The following is a 21026-nucleotide window of genomic DNA, read 5'->3' as shown; positions in this document are numbered from 1 at the left end:
CTTGGAGGCTTACCTGTATATATACTATAAATCCACTTTGAAAGTATGCTTTCTTTTTTTAAAAATAAAAGGAGGATTAAATTCAATGAATAAAGTGTAAATTCAGAATATGTAGCCACAAGAACACTAGACAAAGAATCACAATACTGGGGTTGAGTTCTTTGTCCTATCACATGACCTAGATTATATCTCTTACACTCACTTAAAAAGTAGGGATAACAGACCCTCTGTTTAACTAATTTAAAAAGTGGTGATATCAGTTAGGTGCAGTGGCACACACCTGAAGGAGGCTGAAGCAGGACTGCAAGTTTGAGGTCAACCCTGGCAACTTAATGAGACTCTGTGTCTCAAAATAAAAAACAAAAGAGCTGGAGACATAGCACAGTGGTAAAGCACCCCTGGGTTTGATTCCCAGTACTGGGCGGTGGGAGTGAAGATATTGAACTGCTTTACCTCCATCTCGTGGAACAACAACAATAACAACCAAAAGCAGTTATTAGTAAACCAATGTGGCAAGAAATTTTTCTATTTCCTTTCTCTTCTACTAAAGGCTTCAATAAGCGTAAAAACATTTTCATTTGCCAGGAAGATCTCATAGACCCATATAAAAACTACTTTGATTTTAAGTGATTCAGGAAAGGATTTTCTTCATAGCATTAAGAGTGGTGGTGGGTGGGGCTGAAGTTGTGGCTCAGGTATAGCACTTGCCTGGTATGTATGAGGCCCTGGTTGGATCCTCAGTACCACACTAAATAAGTAAATAAATAAAGAATCCATTGACAACTTTTATATATATATATATAAGTGTGATGGTGGGAAAGCATTGTTGTAAAGTTCAACAGAATACAGTCCTGCCCCCTATCCCTTATAACTGTTCATGCTTAAATCCCAATCAAGACAATGGATGCTAAGGCTTCAGCAGTCTGGCAGGAATACATCCAAAGGCTGGAAATGTTCTAACTGTAATATGATTTGTCAAAGCAGCTGCCACTGATCTCTGACTCAACACAAGTAAGTAGATTAAGATGTTAAGTATTGGGCAAAAAGGAAGACTGCTAAGGACTACCCTTGACTAAATCAAAGAGCTAAAAAATAGGTGCCTTGTTTGTTCCCTGCTTCATACAGTATAAAGATGTGGGTAGGTTTTAAATTCTACCAGGCAAGAAATAACTAGGACCAAATTGAACCAAACTGCTATAGTCTTTTGTTGTTGTTGTTGGGGTGTGTGTGTGTGTGTAGTTTTGACAAGGTTATGAAATAGAAGCAAATATCTATATTCTATAAAAGCAATCTTTTCTATAAATTAAGTTTTCAACAGATACAGTGAAAATATCATTCACAAACAGATAACTGTTTATATGTCTAAATGAATTGTTTCTCTCAAAGTTAGTGCCCTTCTCTGGATTTTTCCCTTTTCTTTGAATGATGTTATCATTTTCATGGTCCAGAATAGAAATTTTAATCATTCCTGGATGCTTTTCCCACAATATTTAAGAACTACTATTGTTTATGAGCTCTTGAAACAAAGATAAATGTTAAAAAAAAATCTGGTAAACAGTTCTGCTATTAGCACTCCTCTTGCTCCTAACAGCCAAAGATCTCTAACAAGGAAAATGGCCTTTTTGTTAACTCTCAAAACCACTGTTTCCCCCATATTACAATTATGAGTACCAAAGTCCTAAATGCTAAGTGAGATCAATTTAGAATGGGCCTCATTCGTTCCATTCTCTCCACCTCCAACTTGTATTTTACATTGTGACTGTCCAGCCATCTGACTCCTTTTTATCATCTGACATTTAATGACTTCAGGTTATCAGACATCATTTAATTCACATCACATTACTAAAAAACTGGTTAACAGCTCTTCACATTTACAAAATGGCCACAGGATCACAGATCTAGTAAGAAACCCTCATTCAAATGGGACAATTGTAAGCTCAGAAAGATTAATGCCATGTCAAAGTCAAAATTAATGCATTAATTCAGCTGGTGACTATTAAGAGTTTAATCTACTCTCCAGGGTGTCAGGCATCTAATTTGACAACATTGTATTACTTTCAGCATATAGAATGAGAAAAATATGGCTAATATTCAGTGGGTAAGGATCTAATCATTGATAAAACCAAAAGCAGAATCTAGATTTCCCAGTGCCTAGGTTCAATGTTATTATTATGCTTTTTAAATTCCTTACTGTGGTATAAAAAGCCTTCACAATCCAATTTCTCCTTACAATTTGGCTCCTACCTCCCCAAAATACGTCTAGTCAAACTGATACCTGTTTCCACTAATAAGAACATCCTTTTTAGTGGAGCAAAGAGATGCATGCCTATAATCCCAGCTACTGGTCTCCTAAATTGGAGACCAGCCTTGGCAACTTAGTGACACCCAATCTCAAAATAAAAATAAAAAGACTTGGGCATGTAATTTAGTGGTAAGTATCCCTGGGTTCAATCCCTAGTACTGACAAAAATAAACAAAAACTCTCTTTTCCCACCAAGGAGTCCACTCAAATGGATTACTTGTTTGTTTGTTGAATATTTAATGTACCTATCAACAAAAATACTCGTTATTCCCTCCCCCCACTTTTAAAAAGCCAACTGAGTCTTATGCTTCTTTCAAGTTATACCTCAAATCATATACAGTCCACTGAGAAAATCTAGCAATTACAAAGCATCTGTAAGAATCTTTTAGCATTCAGCATGTGAATTATTTCTAAACTACCAAAAAAAATTCAGTACTGCTGAAATGTATTTAAATATGAAGACCATCTTTCTATACTCTAGTCAGTTTTTAATTCTAAAGTCTACTGGTTGTGAATTATTGATTAATATTCAGGGCCGATACGTAAAATCAGCTTGCCAGAGAAATTCTGAAATAAGAATTTCATACCTGTTCTTTAGAACTTAAAGCACTGGGAATGATACCTCAAACAATCATTGTTAATCTTATATACAGTAATGGAATATCTCTGAAATCATCTAGAATGTTTCAAAGATACAAAAAGTTCTCTTTTCCATTTACATTCCAAGATTATTGGACAGATACAGGAACAAAATTTTCTAAAGAATGTTTTCAGCTAATTTCAATAATTTTTTTTCTAGCACAAAGTAGCTTTTGCAAAGAAATAAATACAAAGTTTTCTTCCACTTCCAAAATTTATCTAATCAGGAATCAGTTTCACTTATTTTTATTTAAAAAAGAAAGGTGAACTACAATCTGTTATATAAAACACTAAAAGGAATTTTACCCTAACAGCTTTAATTCTGTTTTTCCCAGACAAAATGTTCAAACCTTGCAATCCAAAGGCTAATTGAATCAGTGACAAAGTCAAATTACACAAACAAAGTAATTAAAAAATCTCCATTATTTCTAACTTGGTTGTTAAGGGGCTGGACTCAACCAGATTCTTACTGGTATGAACCATTAGTTTACAGGAATTTGAACATACCTTATGATCCTGCTGGAAAACAAGGCTTTTCAAAACTCTACCAAATTGAGCTAGCACTATCAAAGAAAATTAGCTTGCCTCATGATTAATTCCCCAAGGCTCATTACTTTCTGGATACATGAAAGCTTGTGTATTGCTCCAACCTCAAAGAGACTATCTTTCATATAAAAAGTTGAGGCAACTGCGTACTATAATTTTTATTCTGTTAATAGCAGATGAAACTTGTGCAATGTACACTACTACTCTAACTTGGATGTTCTCATTACTAATGGCATAGATTTTTAAGATCACAGTGCCTGATCACAAGTATAGTATGCAACTAAGCTATTTTTCTGTGTTAAACAAGGATCACGAACCTTACACAGGGCAGCAAACTGCAGTAACCATTATTATATCTATGTTACCCAAATCCCCTAAATTATTTTCCTCAGAAGATTTTTCCTTAAGGCCTAGAAAAAATGTTTAAGAAGAACAGGTAAAGAATAAAAATGTTAAAAGTTTATATTAGAGTCATACTGAAGTCCCTTTATTTCTGATATTATTATCGAGATCTCCTGCATGACCTTAGGCAAAATGGTTAACTTCTATTTTCTTACCCATAAAAAGATGTTACTTACTTATCAAAATTCAAAAGTTAAAATAAGATATCATTTTAAAGTACTGTGCAAGGCAATTGACGAGAAGATTATATAAATATACATTATCTCATTCTCATTTGAATCTTTACTTCATGTGAATTTCATCAAACATACTTAATTTAATGCAATTTGCTGAATATCACACCAGTTAAAAGAGTAGGACTAGAGACAACTTAATTTCACTACAAAACATGTCATAATGATGCCAGCCATAATAATGGCAATACTTAACAAGTACTGACTGATAAGTCCATGCAAAGGCACTTGCTATGTTTTATATGCGTTTTTCATATATGACAACAGTTTATTATCAGTGCACTACAATATAACCAAAAACATGGCCTATATTTACCCCTTTCACGTCAGTGTTTACTCAGGTTAAAGGGTCCTCAGATCACAGTGACACTGTAACACATATTTATGTATTAAGTATAACATTTTGATAAAATCAGGGAACCTGAAGCCAGAACTCTTGTTCTTATCTTGATAAGTAATCTTTTGCCAACCATCTAGGGTCTCAGACTACTTATTTATAAATGGTAGAGAGTGCTTACCAAAGAATTTAACTACATAATATGTAAAATTTCAATGCAACATTTGGCTCACACTATGCATGCTTATTAATATTTACAATGCTATCACATATGATTGTATAACAGTGTACCTCTGCGGGGTCCAATGTGCAGTAGTGAATTGATCTGAGGAAAATGGAAACCTGTTCTTGTGAGGCATAGTTCTAGAGGTGGGGAAACAGTTAATATCAATATAATAATTATTAAAACAGAGATAGAACACATCTTTTCTAAGGCTCCACTTATTACTTTGCTTTTAAAAAGCAACAATTAAGGTGGGAGATAGTATATCTTAAAAATCAAAAGGAGTACAGTAGAGGAAAGGGACCAACTGGTGAGAGGCAGAAAGGGGGGAGGGATGCTAGGGAGTGATACTGGATAAATTTTATTGTTATATTATATCCATGTATGGATATGTAACAACAAATCCCACCAATATGTACAACTATAATGCACCAATAAAAAATGAGGGAATAAAATAATAATAAAATAAAATAATAAAAAATAAAAACCAACAATTGAATAAGGCAGGAAAAAATGCAATTATATATAAACACAATTTTAAGATAATTTTAAAGTCAATTTAGTCACATATTGCTAGCAAAAAGGTTCTATGAATGATTAAACAATTTATTAACATTTTGTCATGATAATATGTAGCTTACTTTTCATTTATAAAAATCAGGTACATAGGGTTGATATGCAATTAGTGGTAGAGTGCTTGCCTGGTATGCGTGAGAGGCTCTGGTTTCAATCCCCAGCACTACATTAAAAAACAAAAAACAAAAATGCTAATGGTAGATCATTTGTTAGCATATGCAAAGCCCTGGGTTCCATTCCTAGTACTTAAAAAAGGGTGCAGGTACAAATGCCCTGAGATGCTAATTCTGTTGATCTGGGAATAAATTAGCAAAGACCTAAAACCATTCTCATTAGTGTGGCATCAAGACCACTGAAGGTCCTCAAGATCCTTTCAGGTAGCCTAGAAGGTACTTTGTTTCCTAACAACACATGTGCATAAAGCCAAATTTTTTCATATGCTTCAAAAACCCACACTGCAACAGAGTGAATTGCAAAGCACATACAAGATTCTGGCTATCTTCGCATATACCAGACATTTAAAAACGTGTAGAAAGTAAAAATGTTGGGGGCTGGGGTTATGGCTCAGTGGTAGAGTGCTTGCCTTGCACTCCCAAGAGCAAATTTCAACATTGATGGAGAGTCTTGGTTTTAGTTAACCCATGTATTCGTAGAAATTTTAGGCATCTATGGCTTCTCACCTGTACTCCATGGCTAAGAGGTCAACACTAGTCAATGTTCCCTTAAATTTATTTTTAAACTTCTCCTTGGTACACAAATAAATTCCAGATGAAGTATGCTGTCAATAGTCTCACCATTGATGATCTTTGTGTAGTCTTTGCAAACCCCCAAAGGCAAGCCAATTTTAACTTAGAATGGTTTCCTTTGCTGAGAAGAAGCTTAATTCTAATCCATCCCGTTTATTGATTATTCATTTTACTTCTTGTGCTTTAGGAGTCTTGTTAAGGAAGTCAGATCCTAGGCAGCCGTAGTGAAGATTTGGGTCTATTTTTTTTTCTTCTATTAGCCGCAGGGTCTCTGTTCTAGAGCCTAAGTCTTTGATCTACTTTAAGTTAATTCTTGTGCAGGATGAGAGATAAAGGTTTAATTTCATTTTGCTACATATGGATTTCCAGTTTTGACAGCACCATTTGTTGAATACGCTATCTTCAGGAATAGGCTATCTTCAGGAACCCTTATGTAGTATGTGATAACTGCATTTATGTGGGTCTATCTCTGGGTCCTCTATTCTGTACTATTAGTCTACAAGTCTACTTTGGTGCCCCCTACCATGCCATTTTTTGTTGGAGTCTGTAAACAAGTCATGATGGCGCCTGGCGAAATGCCAGAGGGAGTGGTTTGTGAAGTAACGCCAGTGAGCCTTTAAGTGTGGAGATTCCTGATTGGTTGACTGCTGTATCTAGTTTATGTTAATTAGATAAGCTGTGTGGAATGTATAAATACCGCTCCAGTCCTACAATAAAAGGCTCCCACTCCTGCTGTATCAATGTACACAATTTGCTCGTCACCCCCGGTTAGTTTGCTGCAGCCGGACAGCGGCAACTTTTATTACTATATATAGCTCTGTAGTATAGTTTAAGGTCTGGTATTGTGATTTCTGTCTACATAAATATGTAGTATACCCTATTGATAGAACATCATTCAACCATAAATAGGAATCCCACATGGATGAACTTTGAAAACATTATGCTAAATTAAAGATACTAGAAAGAAAAAAAAACATATAATTTCATTTATATGAAATATCCAGAACAGGCAAATCAAATCCATGGCGACCAAAGTAATTAGTGGTTGCCAGGAGCTGATTTGAGGGGGTGAGGAAGGGAATGACTGATAATTGAGGTGATGAAAAAGTTCTCAAATTAGTGTTGATGAATGCCTAACATCGCAAATACACTAAAACCCACTAAATTGTACACTTCAGAATAAATTTGTGATACAGGAATACTATCTCAATTTTTAAAAATTGCTAAACAACTGAACACAGATTAGACACTATAATAATATGGTAACAGTGATACTAGTCTTTTAAAATCAAGTTTCCATCAAAGAAAGTTTCATCATCTTTTTCTACTAAGGGTCCAACAGTAAATATTTTAAGCTTTGTGGATTATACAGTCTGTTGCAATTACTCAAGTATTACAGTACAAAAAGGGCCATTAATAATATATTAGAAAATAAGTGTGATTGTATTCCATGTTAGTGAATAAAATATGAAGATTTCCAGATAAAAATTGTAAATGTTATGGTCCTAAAATCTAAAGTTATGTATTTAACCTCAAGATTAGTTTGATATTGTTAAATCTCAACTTAAATACATGTACTTAAACTGGGCAGTTATTTTCATAAAAGTAGAAAAGAATTCCACTTTATTTTATTCGATACCAGGGACTGAACTCAGGGCACTCAACCACTGAGCCATATCCCCAGACCTATTTTGCATTTTATTTAGAGACAGGGTTTCACTAAGTTGCTCAGCGTCTCATCTTTGCTGAGGCTGACTTTGAACTTTCGATCCTCCTGCCTCAGCCTCCTGAGCCACTGGGATTATGGGCATGCACCACTGCACACAGTAAGAACTCCATTTTAATTCACACAAAAAATTATCTCTCTAATTCATCTACTTTGGTTATCTCCCCTATACCTCTTCATTTCAGACTTCCTGTCATTTTCCTAGATGATGGTGATAGTCTTTGAACTGGGGTTTCAGCTTTTCTTTTTCTCACAAATTCATTTCTCTACCTTGTAGCCAGAAAAATCTTTCTAAAAAAATCTTTTGGTACAGGGGATTGAACCCCGGGGAGCTTTACTACTGCCACATCCCCAGTTCTATTTTGAATTTTTAAAAAACTTTGATACAGGGGCTGGGGATGTGGCTCAAGAGGTAGCGCGCTCGCCTAGCAGGCGTGAGGCCCGGGTTTGATCCTCAGCACCACATACAAACAAAGATGTTGTGTCCACCGAAAAGTAAAAAATATTAAAATTCTCTCTCTCCCTCTCTCTCTCTTTAAAAAAAAATTTTTTTTGATACAGGGTCTTGCCAAGCTGCCAAAGCTTGTACATCTCCCAAATCCTTGGAACTACAGGTGTGTATCACTGTGCCTAGCATCACCTACCAAACTTTTAAGGTGGCACAATGCTCTAAAATAAAGTCTTAGCTTTGTTTCCTTCGTTTTCCCTTGCCTCTTTGTTTTCCTACCTCCAAACCTAATAGACATACAAAACTATGCATCTCTCACATGCAACACTTGGTACCTGTCCAAACTCAATGAGGCACCACTCCTATGTGCTTTTGTTAAATACTTATCCCTAGAATAACTTTTAAAGAGTATGGTAACTATCTTCTTTACTTGTCTGTTCTCCTCACCTAATAAGCTTTTTAGAGACAAGAACTGTGTTTGATTGAAAAATATTCAATACCAAGATCTAGGAAAAAATCTGAAATATAGAAAAGACTTGAATATATATTGGATTAAGTCAGAGTCTCAGGGTTACACTACATTCCCCAAAAAGAAATGGTATAGTTCTAATCCTAGTAACCCTAACAATGTGTTTTTGGAAACAGGATCTTTGCAGAGGTTAACTTAGTTAAGATGAGGTCACCTGTGAGTAGGGGGGTCCTTAACCCAATGACTGGTATTCTTATAAGAACAGAATAGACACAAAGCAATTGTTCCATGAGATGAGAGAAAAAAAGACTGAAATAATGAAGTTAAAAAAGTTAAAGAATGAATTGTTTATAATTCCAGGTATTTAGAAAGCCGGGGCCATATATCTGTTATAGAACTTGTATTTAGAATATGAGAAGAACTTAATACTAAAAAAAAAATCCAATTAAAAATGAGTATAGGATCTGATCTAAATTTTTCCAATGAAAAGAAAGACATACATTCAACAAGGATATTAAAAAAATGATCAACATCTTTAATGATCAGGGAAATAGAAACCAAAATCATAGTAATATACCACTTCAAACTACCAGAATGGCTAGAATCAAAGTTAAATAATAACAAGTGCCAACAAGGATAAACAGAATTATTATACTTCATCTCAAATATATATACAAATATTACGTGTTAATTAAGAATAAAATAAATAAATCAACACCTTCTTGCACTGATGATGGTAATATATAATAGTGCATTTGCTTGGAAAACAAGTTCTTCAAATAGTTAAGCAGAGTAAGCTTACTACCTAGTAATTCCACTCCAAGGTATATACCAGGAAGAACTGAAAACAGATATTCAATGAAAAACTTGTACACAAATATTCATAGCAGCTCTATTCATCACAGCCAAAAGGCAAAAACAATCCAAAAGTCCATCAATGGATAAATGACTAAACAAAGTGTCATGTATATACACAGTATTATATTACTCAGCCTTAAAAAGGAATGAAAGGGCTAGAGATATAGCTCAGTGGTATAGTGCTTGCATAGAAAGCATGAAGCCCTGGGTACAGCCCCAGAACCACAAAGAGAGACAGGGGGGCAGAAGGGAAGAAGCGGGCAAGAGAAAGAGGGAGAAACAAAGGAAGGAAGTATATGAATACTTGCTATAACACAGATGAACTTTGAAAAGATGTTAACTGAAAGAAGCTAGTCACTAAAGACCATCTATTATATGATTTCATTTATCCAAAATAGGAACATCTATAGAGAAAGAAATATATGAGTGGTTGCTGGGCCAGGGGCGTAAAAAGTAAGAGAATAAAGGTCAGGATTTCTTTTTCAGGTGATGAAATCATTCCAAAACTAACTATGATGATGGTTACACTTATCTGTGAATGTATTAAAATGAATGAATTGCCTATAATTCCAGGTATTTAGAAAGCTGGGGCAGAAATATTGGAAAGTTTGAGACCACCTGGGCAACTCAGCAAGACCCTATCTCAAAATAAAAAGGGGCTAGGGATGTAGATCAGAAGTAGAACCATCTTGGGCTCAATCCCCAGTACCATCAATAGATCAATTGAACCAATGAATTATATACTCGAAATGGGTAAATCAGACCATATAAAATATCAATAAAGCTGTTAAAAACATAAATGCATATTTTTATTAGACATATACAATAAAAAAGAAAATTATTCCTAATTAAAACTCCTGACCTGATATTTTATGCCATTCAGAGAATCAATGAATCAATCAATCAAATGCTCAAAGATCTTTTAAGATTTAATAAAAGCAATAAGTACAAAGCATAAGATCAACCAACTTGTAAAAGAATTCACTGAAAGTCAAATTTAAGAACTACTGAAAGCCTATAACTTGATTATGTAATCAGATTTTACATGGAATAATTTGTCAAATATTTATGACTTTATTGAAAAGCTGAGGGAATAAAAGAAGTAAAATTCTAAAATGAAAGATTTTGGAAACTTATGTAAACAATGTACTTGAGTATTATTAAACTTTAAAAAAAGATAGTTATAGTTCCTATCTTCCCAATCTTTCATGGAAGAAACCCATTAAATCATTTGGAAACATTAAGAAGCTATTAAGATGGCAGACATTTCAAAGGTAATTTAGTTACATATGAAATACAATAGATACTTTTAAACTTTTTCAAAGGCATTTTTATACAATTTCAAAGCATTTGCTTGTTACAACAATCTTAGTTGTGGTATAGCAATTAGGCCTACCATACTCTCAGGAGAAAATTTAGGCTCAGAAGTAATTTGGCCAAAGTTACACCATCTTTGACTGTTCGGTAACATCACTCATAAAACATGTTGATCTAAATTAACTTTAATACATAACAACTTTTGGCATTTTTCCCTCAACTTTGAATCTATTTGCTTATATTTCCTCTCTCATTACTTGGTTACTTATTTTCATAAAGATTTCAGATTTGGTATTTAGTCACATATTTCGGGTACACAAATAACTGAATTCACTGTCAAAATAATGAACCCAGCCAGCTGCGCATGCTTGTGATCCCAGCAACTTGGGAGGCTAAGATAGGAGGATCCAGAGTTGAAAGCCAGCCTTAGCAATATAGTGAGGCCCTAAGCAACTCAGTGAGACCCTGTCTCTTTAAAAAAATATAAAAGGGGCTGGGGAGGTGGCTCAGTGATTAAGCCCCTCTGGTTCAATCCCTGGTACCAAACAAACCCAATTTCTCAATTCCAAATATAAACCTTATTATAATTTTAACAATTATCACCTTTTTTTACACATGTGAATGTAAGCTCCATGCAAACCACAACTTTTTAAATAAGCTAATTTCACAGTATATTTCTTGGTCCTAGTTTGTAAATTAGCACATAGAAAAATTAAATGAGGCTGGGTGCAGTGGTGCACACCTGTAATCCCAGTGGCTTGAGAGGCTAAAGCAGGAGAACCATAAGTTCAAAGCCAGCCTCAGCAACTAAGAAAGTCCTCAGCAACTCAACCCTAACTTTGAATAAAAAACAAAAGGGAGAGGGGGCTGAGGATATGGCTTAATGGTCAAGTGCTCCTGGGTTCAATCCCCAGTACCAAAAACAAAACAAAAAAAAAATTAAATGAACTTTGTCAAGCGGAAAGGATAGTAATAAAGTTAATTTTTCTCCTGTGAAGCCTAACTCAACTGTATACATAGCTTACTATATTCTACTCTTCAAACCTTAGTACACAGAACTGAGAATATAGAATTCTGAGAACTAAGGAAGCATATAAGCTACTATAGTTTGTTAAGAAATAAGTGATAACTTGGTCTTTTCTCCTTACATACACATAAATGAGTACAAACAATGAATGATTTATACAACAGTGTTTACCAACACTAAAGAGGAATTCTGGAGCTTGGTGCTGTTTCTCAATGATTATTATTTCCTGAGTAGATCAAAATCCATAACGTTAAGACTTTATTATTAATCCTTAAAAGACATTTTTTTTTTTTTTTTAGTCTATACCTTAGAAGACGACTTTACTCATATTTCACAAAAAATAACCAGGAACTATTATCAGTAGCAGTATAAGGTAAGCAATCTGTAAGGGAGTTAAGAGTATCTTTTTTTAACAGACAGATAAAGAAACAAAGTAGAGGGAAACTGGGTACCTTGTTCAAGACAACACAAGCGAAGGAGGGATATGAAGCTAAGATTTTATTTTTGGAGTGGGTGGTATTGGGATTGAAGTCATGGGCATTCTACCATTGAGCCACATCCCAGCCCTATTTTGTATTTTACTTAGAGACAGGGTCTCACTGAGTTGCTTAGTGCCTCGCTGTTGCTAAGGCTAGCTTTGAACTCCTGATCCCCTTGTGCCAGCCTACTGAGCTGCTGGGATTACAGGCGTGTTCCACCACACCAGGGGATAGGCAGATGGTAAAGCTAATATTTTGTCCCCCCAAAACGTCATAATACCTGACCTCATCTCAAAGAGAAAAAACAACAACAAAAACCCCCTTCCTTTATCATGTTCATTGTATCAGGTTCCAGATCTCACTGAAACCTAGACATTCCTGTATCAATTAGTTACCCCAGCCTCCCACTGCCATAATTTCAACTTGTTTCTTCCTTGCTCCTTCCAAAAATCTAAGGTCATATTTAAAACAAAATAACATAATAACAGCAAAAAATATATATGGAGAGTTACAAGTTTACCTCCTAATTAGTGATACCTAAACCTTTGCTCTGACAGGAGACAAGATTTAAATTAGGGGAAATCTTAGTGATAGATTTTTTTTTTGAATGGTACTGGGCCTTGCTCATGCTAGGTAAGTGCTCTACAACTGTGCCACAACCCAAATCCCTTTTCAATAGAGACAAGGTCTCACTAAGTTGCTCAGGCTGGTCTCCAACTTGTAATTCTGAGTAGCTGAGATTATAGGAATGTATCATCATGATTGGTTCATATCTTTCCCTTCTAATCACAAGATAACACCTCACTCTGTTTGATCAATTTGCCTTTCCTTCAGGTATACTATGGTGGTGTCTGAAACTACAGCATTCATACTATTGTCATTTTTAGAATAGCCTCTTACTCTTATGACTATTTCTCCCTTTCTAATGCATAGTAGAGTTAAGCATTTTGTTTCCAATGTTCTTAGTGACTATCTTCATTAAAGTACTCACTATGTTTACACAGTTATCTTCTATATTAGTGTCCTGAGGTCAGGGAATATATATGTTATTCATCTTTAATTACCTGAGTTATTCATTTAGATACCTCTTAGATGCAAGCCTTATTTATTCTCATTGCCAAAATCTGATTTCACATCTAACTTACTTCATACTGTGTGTTATCTTCACAGAAGTATTTTATGTTATGAATTTATATTTTCATTTCACTTACACTGGTTGAACTTTCTTGCTATCTCTTTTTGGTATTGTGGTTAAGTGCCATTGGGTTCAATCCCCAATACAAAACAAATAAAACAAAAAAATCTTCCGGGTTGCTTAGATCAAAACCAGTATAAATTAAATTCCTTTTTTTTTTTTTTAGTTGAAGCCAAGGCCTTAGACCACTATGCTATATCCCCTATCTTCTTAAAATTTTGAGACAGGATCTTATTAAATAACTCAGGCTGGCCTGGAACTTGTGATCCTCCCACCTCAGCTTCTTCAGTAGCTGGGATTATAGGCATGAGTCACAATGTCCAGCATAAAATTCTTAATATCATCTTTTGTTAGTCTTCATCTTTTGTCTGGGGCAAGGGTGGGAGGTGGGGTGAGGGGGGTAGAGGGATTCTTTTTTTTGAAGGGGTGCATTATAGTTGTACATAATGCTGTGATTTGTTTTTCTTTTTTAATATTTGTTTTTTAGTTACAGGTGAACATAATGTATTTATTTTACTTTATGTGGTGCTGAGGATGGAACCCAGTGCCTCACTCATACCAAGCGAGTGCTCTACCTCTGGAGCCACAACCCCAGCCCTGTGATTTGTTTTTAAATATTCATATATGCACACAATAATATAATTTGGCCAATGCCACTCCCCAGCACTTCTCACCTCCCCACCCCTGGTCCCTTTGAAAAAGAACTGAGGATATAGCTCAGTAGTAAAGTAAGTGCCCCTGCGTTCAATCCCCAGTACCAAAAAAAAAGTGCTGGGGATGCAGCTTAATGGTAAAGTAACCCTGTATTCCATCTCTAGCATGTATTTATGTTTCTGTATATCTATCTAGCTACTACTCAATCAGGAAAGGAAGCAAGCAATGCATTAATCTATGAATAGCAGAACAGACTACGAGGAGGTAGAAACTAGTTGGAGGAAGCAGTTTACTAGGGGCAGGCCCTAGAAAGGTTTTCTTTTCCAGATCCCTTCTTCTCTCTGCTTCTGGCTACTGTGAGCTGGGCAGCTTTCCTCCCCCATGCTCTTCTGCCATGTTTCTGCTTTGGAGCCAGCTGACCATGGACAGAATCTCCTGAAACCCTGATCCAAAATAAATCTTTCCTCTTTTTAGTTGTTCTTGTCTAGCCTAAATTTTGTCACGGCTTTTTGAATAGTAGCTCTCAAAACTTCTGTTAATGCTTTGCACTCGTAAAATTATTGGGGATCCCGCAGGTTTTTGTGTGTTGTAACTAATGATATTTACCATGTTAGAAGTTAAAACTTAGAAACTGTGTGAAAGTATGTTATAATATAAAACATTTAAAATTTTAAACTCCAATATTTTCCAAACTAAAAAAAGCTTTTTGCTTTTCTTTTTAATGTATGGTTTAATAGAAGACAATGACAATTTCTGCAATTTCATATAGACTCTAGAAAACTACACTGTATACTCAAGTAAGTGCCAATAAAAGGAAAAAACTTAGATTTACATCATTGACATGACTATTTTAAGACAAACTACTCTTTACAGAAATATGAAGAAAAGAATAAAAGTTAAACTGTAAGAAGCAAACAGATAAATTCAGAATTATGACATTCCTCAAAATAATTAATCTAAATTCTTCTGTGAATTAATGGCATGCAGAAAATGAAGGTAACAGGCTAAAACACAACAAAATACCTTCTCTGAGCCTTGATGGAACCTATTTTAAAGATGAACTCTAAATAGATATCACTGAAACAATGGGGAAAATATCTGAATATATTTAGGGTATATGATCCAGAAATTGGTGTAAATTTTCTCTGGTATAATATGGGTATGTTAGAAGAGAACTGTATCTTTTTAGAGATGATGAAGTACATAAATGGTAAAATGAAATGATAAGCCCTAAACAACTAGATTTCAGGTTTTAACTGGATAGCTCAAAGAAATAATTTGTCAGCATACATGAATTATCATGGATAATTTAAACCATAGTAAACTATTAATTTATACCTTAATTATTGTGGATAGTCATATGCAATTTAATAAATTAACATACCGAATCAAGCCATTCAGAGAAAAATCTGTGAACAAATTAATCTGACAAAGCACTAAGCTATGTATGCAGTAGGAGGAAATGAAAGCTCAGATGAATTAATAGGGGATTGCAAAGTAGGTGATGAGGGTATGGTTTTAAAAATAAAGTATGTCGGGGGGGCTGGGGTCATGGCTCAGTGGTAGAGTGCACAGCTAGCATGCATGAGGCACTGGGTTCGATCCTTAGCACCACGTAAATGTAATAAAGATATTGTGTCCTCCTGAAGGTAAAAAATAAAATTGAAAAAAAAAAAAGTATGTCTCATAATAAAGTTTTAAGAGAATGCAAGGAGGAATAGAATAAATTGGTAGTTCTTTTATCTTTGCCCTCACATGCCTTGCACATACCTCAACACTTCCCCCTCCCAAAATCTTATTTGGTATACTTTGTACTACTGTTCCCTTTGGCATGGTTGAATGTTATGGAGCTTGGGTACCTTTAACAGTTAAAAAGACTTACACTGGTCACTCGACGGTAGATCTGCGCAGCATTTTGGCATTCCGAGTATGGATATTCAGATGTAGCCATCTCAAGCATGCACATCCCAAAAGCATAAACATCAACAGACTCATCATATTTCTCCTCATACATTTCAGGGGCCATGAACTCTGGAGTACCTTAAATTAAAAGAACGATTCAGACTCAATGCAAGCAGAAGGCACAGTTGTTACTCACCAAAGGGAAGAAGCACTGGGGTTGACCTGTGAGAGAGAAGAAATTGGGAGAGGAAAAAGAGGAAGGACATTTTCTTAGTCAGTGTATTCCATCCAATATCTCATAGAAGATCTTCCACTGTAAGGCCTTTATAAGAAACTTAACAGGGTCAATAACTGATTATTTATGTATGGTTTAAAATGGATCCCTATAATTCAATGTCAGAGCACAGTCTTGGCTAAGCGATAAACTAATATTACATACAGAAAATAAATGGAAGGAAGTGGTAAGAAAATAGCAGGGAACAAAGCAGATATAATGGCTTCTACTTATATATGATGGATTAAAAAAGATTAAGTATTTGTCTGCCCCCTACTGTACAGTAACTGTAAAGTGAACATATACAGATTAAGTCTCATGTCATTAACACTACATCTAATCATTTTCACTTTTAAAGGAGGCCTTGCAGTGAAAAACCAATGTTCAATACATTTTTAAAGATAATAAAATAAAATGCAATTTATTTTTAGGTCACTCACTGGAGCCCTTTATTTCACATACTTACCATTAAACCTGCAGTATACAAACATACTGCAGATACAGGAAATAGAGTGAGGGACATCCTAGAGGCAAAAAAAAAAAAAAAAAAAAAAAACCCAAATATATGCATGCACAAATACAGAACTCAAATACAGACTGGTTTATGGGCAAGAGTGTGTGATCCCACAGGACTAGGTTTTGCAATGCTTTTGAATAATTAAGTCTTCCATTAGGTAAAAACAAAGAAAATAAAAATTATCTTGGGCCAGGGATTTCTGGTGAAGATGGCAAAAAGGAAATCAGCTTCAAATAACTTTTTTCCATTCATCATGTTAATTATTATAAGAAAATGTAAAAATAGCATTTCAAATCCTAGTTACTAACATTCCAAGGAGCACACTGTTGTGAGCAAATTACATCAGTAATTTGCCTTTCCTATTAATACTTAGGATTCAACCTACTTAATAATCAGTTAATTTCTTTTTCACTATTATGCCCTTTTTGTGTGGCATGAAGTAAAATGTCTGTGAAGGTTTCAAGTTAAATTATGATAATTTAAGAGAGCTCAAAACATATTTTTTTTCAGTTATGACTCACACGTGATTAAAAGTTTGAAGGGATAGCCTTATTCTTTAGATCATTTATCCTCAAGAAGGAACAGTTTTTCCCCCCACAGAGCAATGTCTGCAAACATTTTTTATTATAACAACTAGGGGTAGGTGGACAGAAGGTGTTACTGCTGGTATTTTGTGGGTAAAAAGCAGAAGGATGCTGATAAATAATCCTAAAATGCACAAGACAGTTCCTTACAACAATTTTCCAGCCCCAAATGTCCATAGTACTAAGGTTGAAAAATCTATTTTGAATACTTGTAATTTTGGAAGAGTGGAAGTTAGAAAATAATATATAAAATCAACTTTTCAGAATAAACTGTCATATTTTCATACATTTAGTTTTTAAAAGGCAGGTCTTTTCAAATACATACCCAATGTACATTTTTTATGTCAAACTATATTTCATTTCATTAACAAAGAAAGTGATATACTAAACATACTATATAAATAGTACACAAAATATTAAGTATCGAGAGAATGATTCAATAAGGTTGATACACGAGGTTTTGTCAACAAAGTTCACCTTATTTCCCCCCATGTAATTTACAAAACACCAATAATCTTAAAAATGATTATAAAAGCATAAATATACAGAACCCCACATCTCATAAGTAGAAATGATCACCTTCTAGGTTCAAGCTATAAATTTCTGAAGGTTTATTTCATGTCAGAAAAGTTCTGACAGGGTCAGGTGACTAAACAGAAGTAATGTCAGAAGGCTAGACAGGCTCCAAGGTACACTTGAAACATACCTATCACACTCTTGGCAAAAGAAGCTCGCTTCAGGGTTGCCAGGCCAAGGTCTCCAATCTTAACTGAGCCTGTAGGGCCAGTGATAAAGATATTGTCACATTTAAGATCCCGGTGAATAATAGGTGGAGTTCGAGTGTGAAGAAACTGAAGTCCTTTAAGGATCTGCCGGCACCAGCTTCTTAGAACTTTGATCTTCATCACTTTAAACCTTTTCAGGTACCTGGAAAAGGAAAGTACACCAAAAAGATTATCAATGATATGAGTGTTGCTTTGAAGAATTCCATTAAATTCTATCATACTTGAGATGGGAATATCAAATTTAGAACATTAAGATTCAGTAACCTGGTTAGCGATACTTTTAGAAAGGTTAAAGAGTTTGAAATAAAAATTCTATTAAAAAAAAAGAAAAATAATTCTTCTAAGTACTTTTTCATCTGAACAGCTACAGTATTAGGTAACTAACTTTCTTGTAAACTAATAGGAGATTAAGTTAGCTGTATCAGCATTAGCAATAACCAACTATTTTAGAGAACAAAATATTTAATTAGCAGTTGGAAAGAAAATCTTAATAACAAAACACAAAAATGAATTCCTTAAAGTTAGTTCTGCCTATTAAAATGACTAAGAGGTAGAGTTCTACTTCTGGTAATGATGCAGCTCCTAATTGTTGTAAATGTATTTATAAATTCTAGTAAAAAATATACAAAAAAATGATTTGATGGTGTTGGTGAGCAATCAAACTCAGTCACAATTTGGAGGTGAATTCAATCAAGGATGAGGAAAAGCAATGCTTGAGATTCCTACTTTCTATACCTTTTCACTGGAGAGAAGGTCCCAGTATGACTATAAGGTCAGCTAAAATCCAGATAAGAAAAGACAGTTTAGGATTCGCAGCATCAAAGACATTGTTGTCCACCAGAACTCTGCCAGGACAGTCTGCTCAAGAAAGTATCCACTATCCAAATGTGACAATTTACATTTAAAAGTAGAGTAACTAAAATAAAAAATTCTGTTTCTCTGTTTCAATAGCCACATTTCAAATACTCAAAAACCACATGTAACAATTGGTACACTTTTAGACAATGCATATATTAGGAAATTTCCATCACTTCAGAAAGTTCTATTGACAGTGGAAATCTTGAAAGGAGAAAATTCCAAAAAGTAGAAGCAGATTCTGCATATTCTCTCTGCCCAAATCTCTAGTTGACCTTTGAAATACGTATATTTGAGACACAGTCTATGCAACCCAGGCAACGCTAGCAGAAAGGAATAGAAATTTCTAATGCTACCCATTGCAGATAAGATACAGTCTGGGGAATGCATTCTGATGCACATTTTATTGGAAACATAAAGGGGGAAAATGAAGAGCACTAATAATGTTAAACATACAAGATTAGATTTTCCTCTTACAATCTTTAAAATATATTAGACTACTTAAAGGAAAATCTCCAACACTTTGGGAGGGCCTATAAAATATGTAAGTGCATTATATAAAAATCACAGTATCAAGAACAAGAATCAAAAGGAATAAGAATAATGAATTGTGTAAAGGTTTTTTTATATTTTACATGAAAACGTACAGTATGAACACTAAATTGTGAAGAGTTAAGAATATAAATGCGATCTCTACAGTAGTAATTCAATTTTTGAAAAAAACCTGAAAAGCTACCAGTGGAAATAAAATGAAATTCTATTTCATTTGCAAGGAGTTATTACACTGACAAAAAGGGCTGTGGCTCAGCGGTACAGCACTCGCCTAGCATGTGTGAGGTGCTGGGTTCGATCCTCAGTACTACATTAAATAAATAAATAAAGGTATTGTGTCCAACTACAACTAAAAAAAAATTTAAATTAAACTAAAAAAAACTAACAGAAGGTAGATTTTACAGATTAAAAATACATTAAAATATTATAAATACATATGCATCCAATATTATAAATACATATGCACCTAAACATAAAGCACATATTAATACACCTAAAGGGGGGGGGAACCTTTAACAACATAGAAGAAAAATTTAACACCAAACTTTTCAGCAATAGATATAACATACAGGCAGAAAATCAAAGAAACAGCAAAGTTAAACTTCACCTTAAGATCAGAGTACATATTCTCTTAAATAGCATGGAACATTCTCCAGGATACATCATATAGTAGGCCACACAAAAAAGTTTCAACTGTTTAAAAAAATTAAAATCCGAGTATTTCTTTCAACCACAATGCAGTAAAACTAGAACTCAAAAACAAAAAGAACTTTGGAAACTATATAAACACATGAAAACTAACTTACTTCTGAACAATTAGAAGGTAGAAATTAAAAAGAAAATTTAAAATGTCTTGAAATTAACGAAAATGGACATAACATACCAAAATGTATCGGATGTAGCAAAAGCAGTACTAAGAGGTAAATTTATATAAATCAATGCCTACATCAAAAATGCGGAAAGATCGAAAATTAAAAACCTATCAACATACCTCAAGGAACTAAACAAAACAAGAACCAAACCAAAAACAAGTAGAAGAAACTATGAAGAACAGAAATAAATGAATAAAGACAAAAAAATTAAAGATTAATAAAAAATTGTTTTGTTTTGTTTTTTAAATATAAACCAGTTGGATGTGCTGGTGCACATATAATCCTACTGACTTAGGAAGGCAAGAAAAAAGGATCTAAAGTTTGAGGGCAACTCCGGCAACTTAATGAGACCCTGTCTTTAAAATTAAAGGAGCTGAGGATATAACTTAGTGGTACACTGTCCAGAGTTCAATCCCCAGTACTATCGAAATAAAAAAACAAAAATAAACCAAACTGATAAACTCTAGAGAGATTAAAAAAAAAAAGACTAAACAACAGCAAAACTCAG

General features: G+C 34.4%; 1 protein-coding gene across 7 annotated transcripts in view; it reads right to left on the bottom strand.

The window, feature by feature from the left end:
• Positions 1–21026, bottom strand: part of Wnk1 (WNK lysine deficient protein kinase 1) — a 138415-nt gene that overhangs the window by 57875 nt on the left and 59514 nt on the right. For all 7 annotated transcript variants that reach the window (XM_076853966.1, XM_076853960.1, XM_076853962.1 and 4 more), the window contains exons 3-4: positions 18161–18381; positions 16060–16217 (exon numbers count right to left, since the gene is read on the bottom strand). In XM_076853966.1, coding sequence (XP_076710081.1) covers positions 16060–16217; positions 18161–18381 — 379 coding nt within the window. The remainder of the gene's footprint in view (positions 1–16059; positions 16218–18160; positions 18382–21026) is intronic.

This window comes from Callospermophilus lateralis, chromosome 4 (genome assembly GCF_048772815.1).
Source record: "Callospermophilus lateralis isolate mCalLat2 chromosome 4, mCalLat2.hap1, whole genome shotgun sequence".
In the NCBI taxonomy this organism is placed as follows: Eukaryota; Metazoa; Chordata; class Mammalia; order Rodentia; family Sciuridae; genus Callospermophilus; species Callospermophilus lateralis.
Note: the sequence above shows the minus strand (reverse complement) of the source record. Positions and strands in the feature narration are given on the sequence as shown.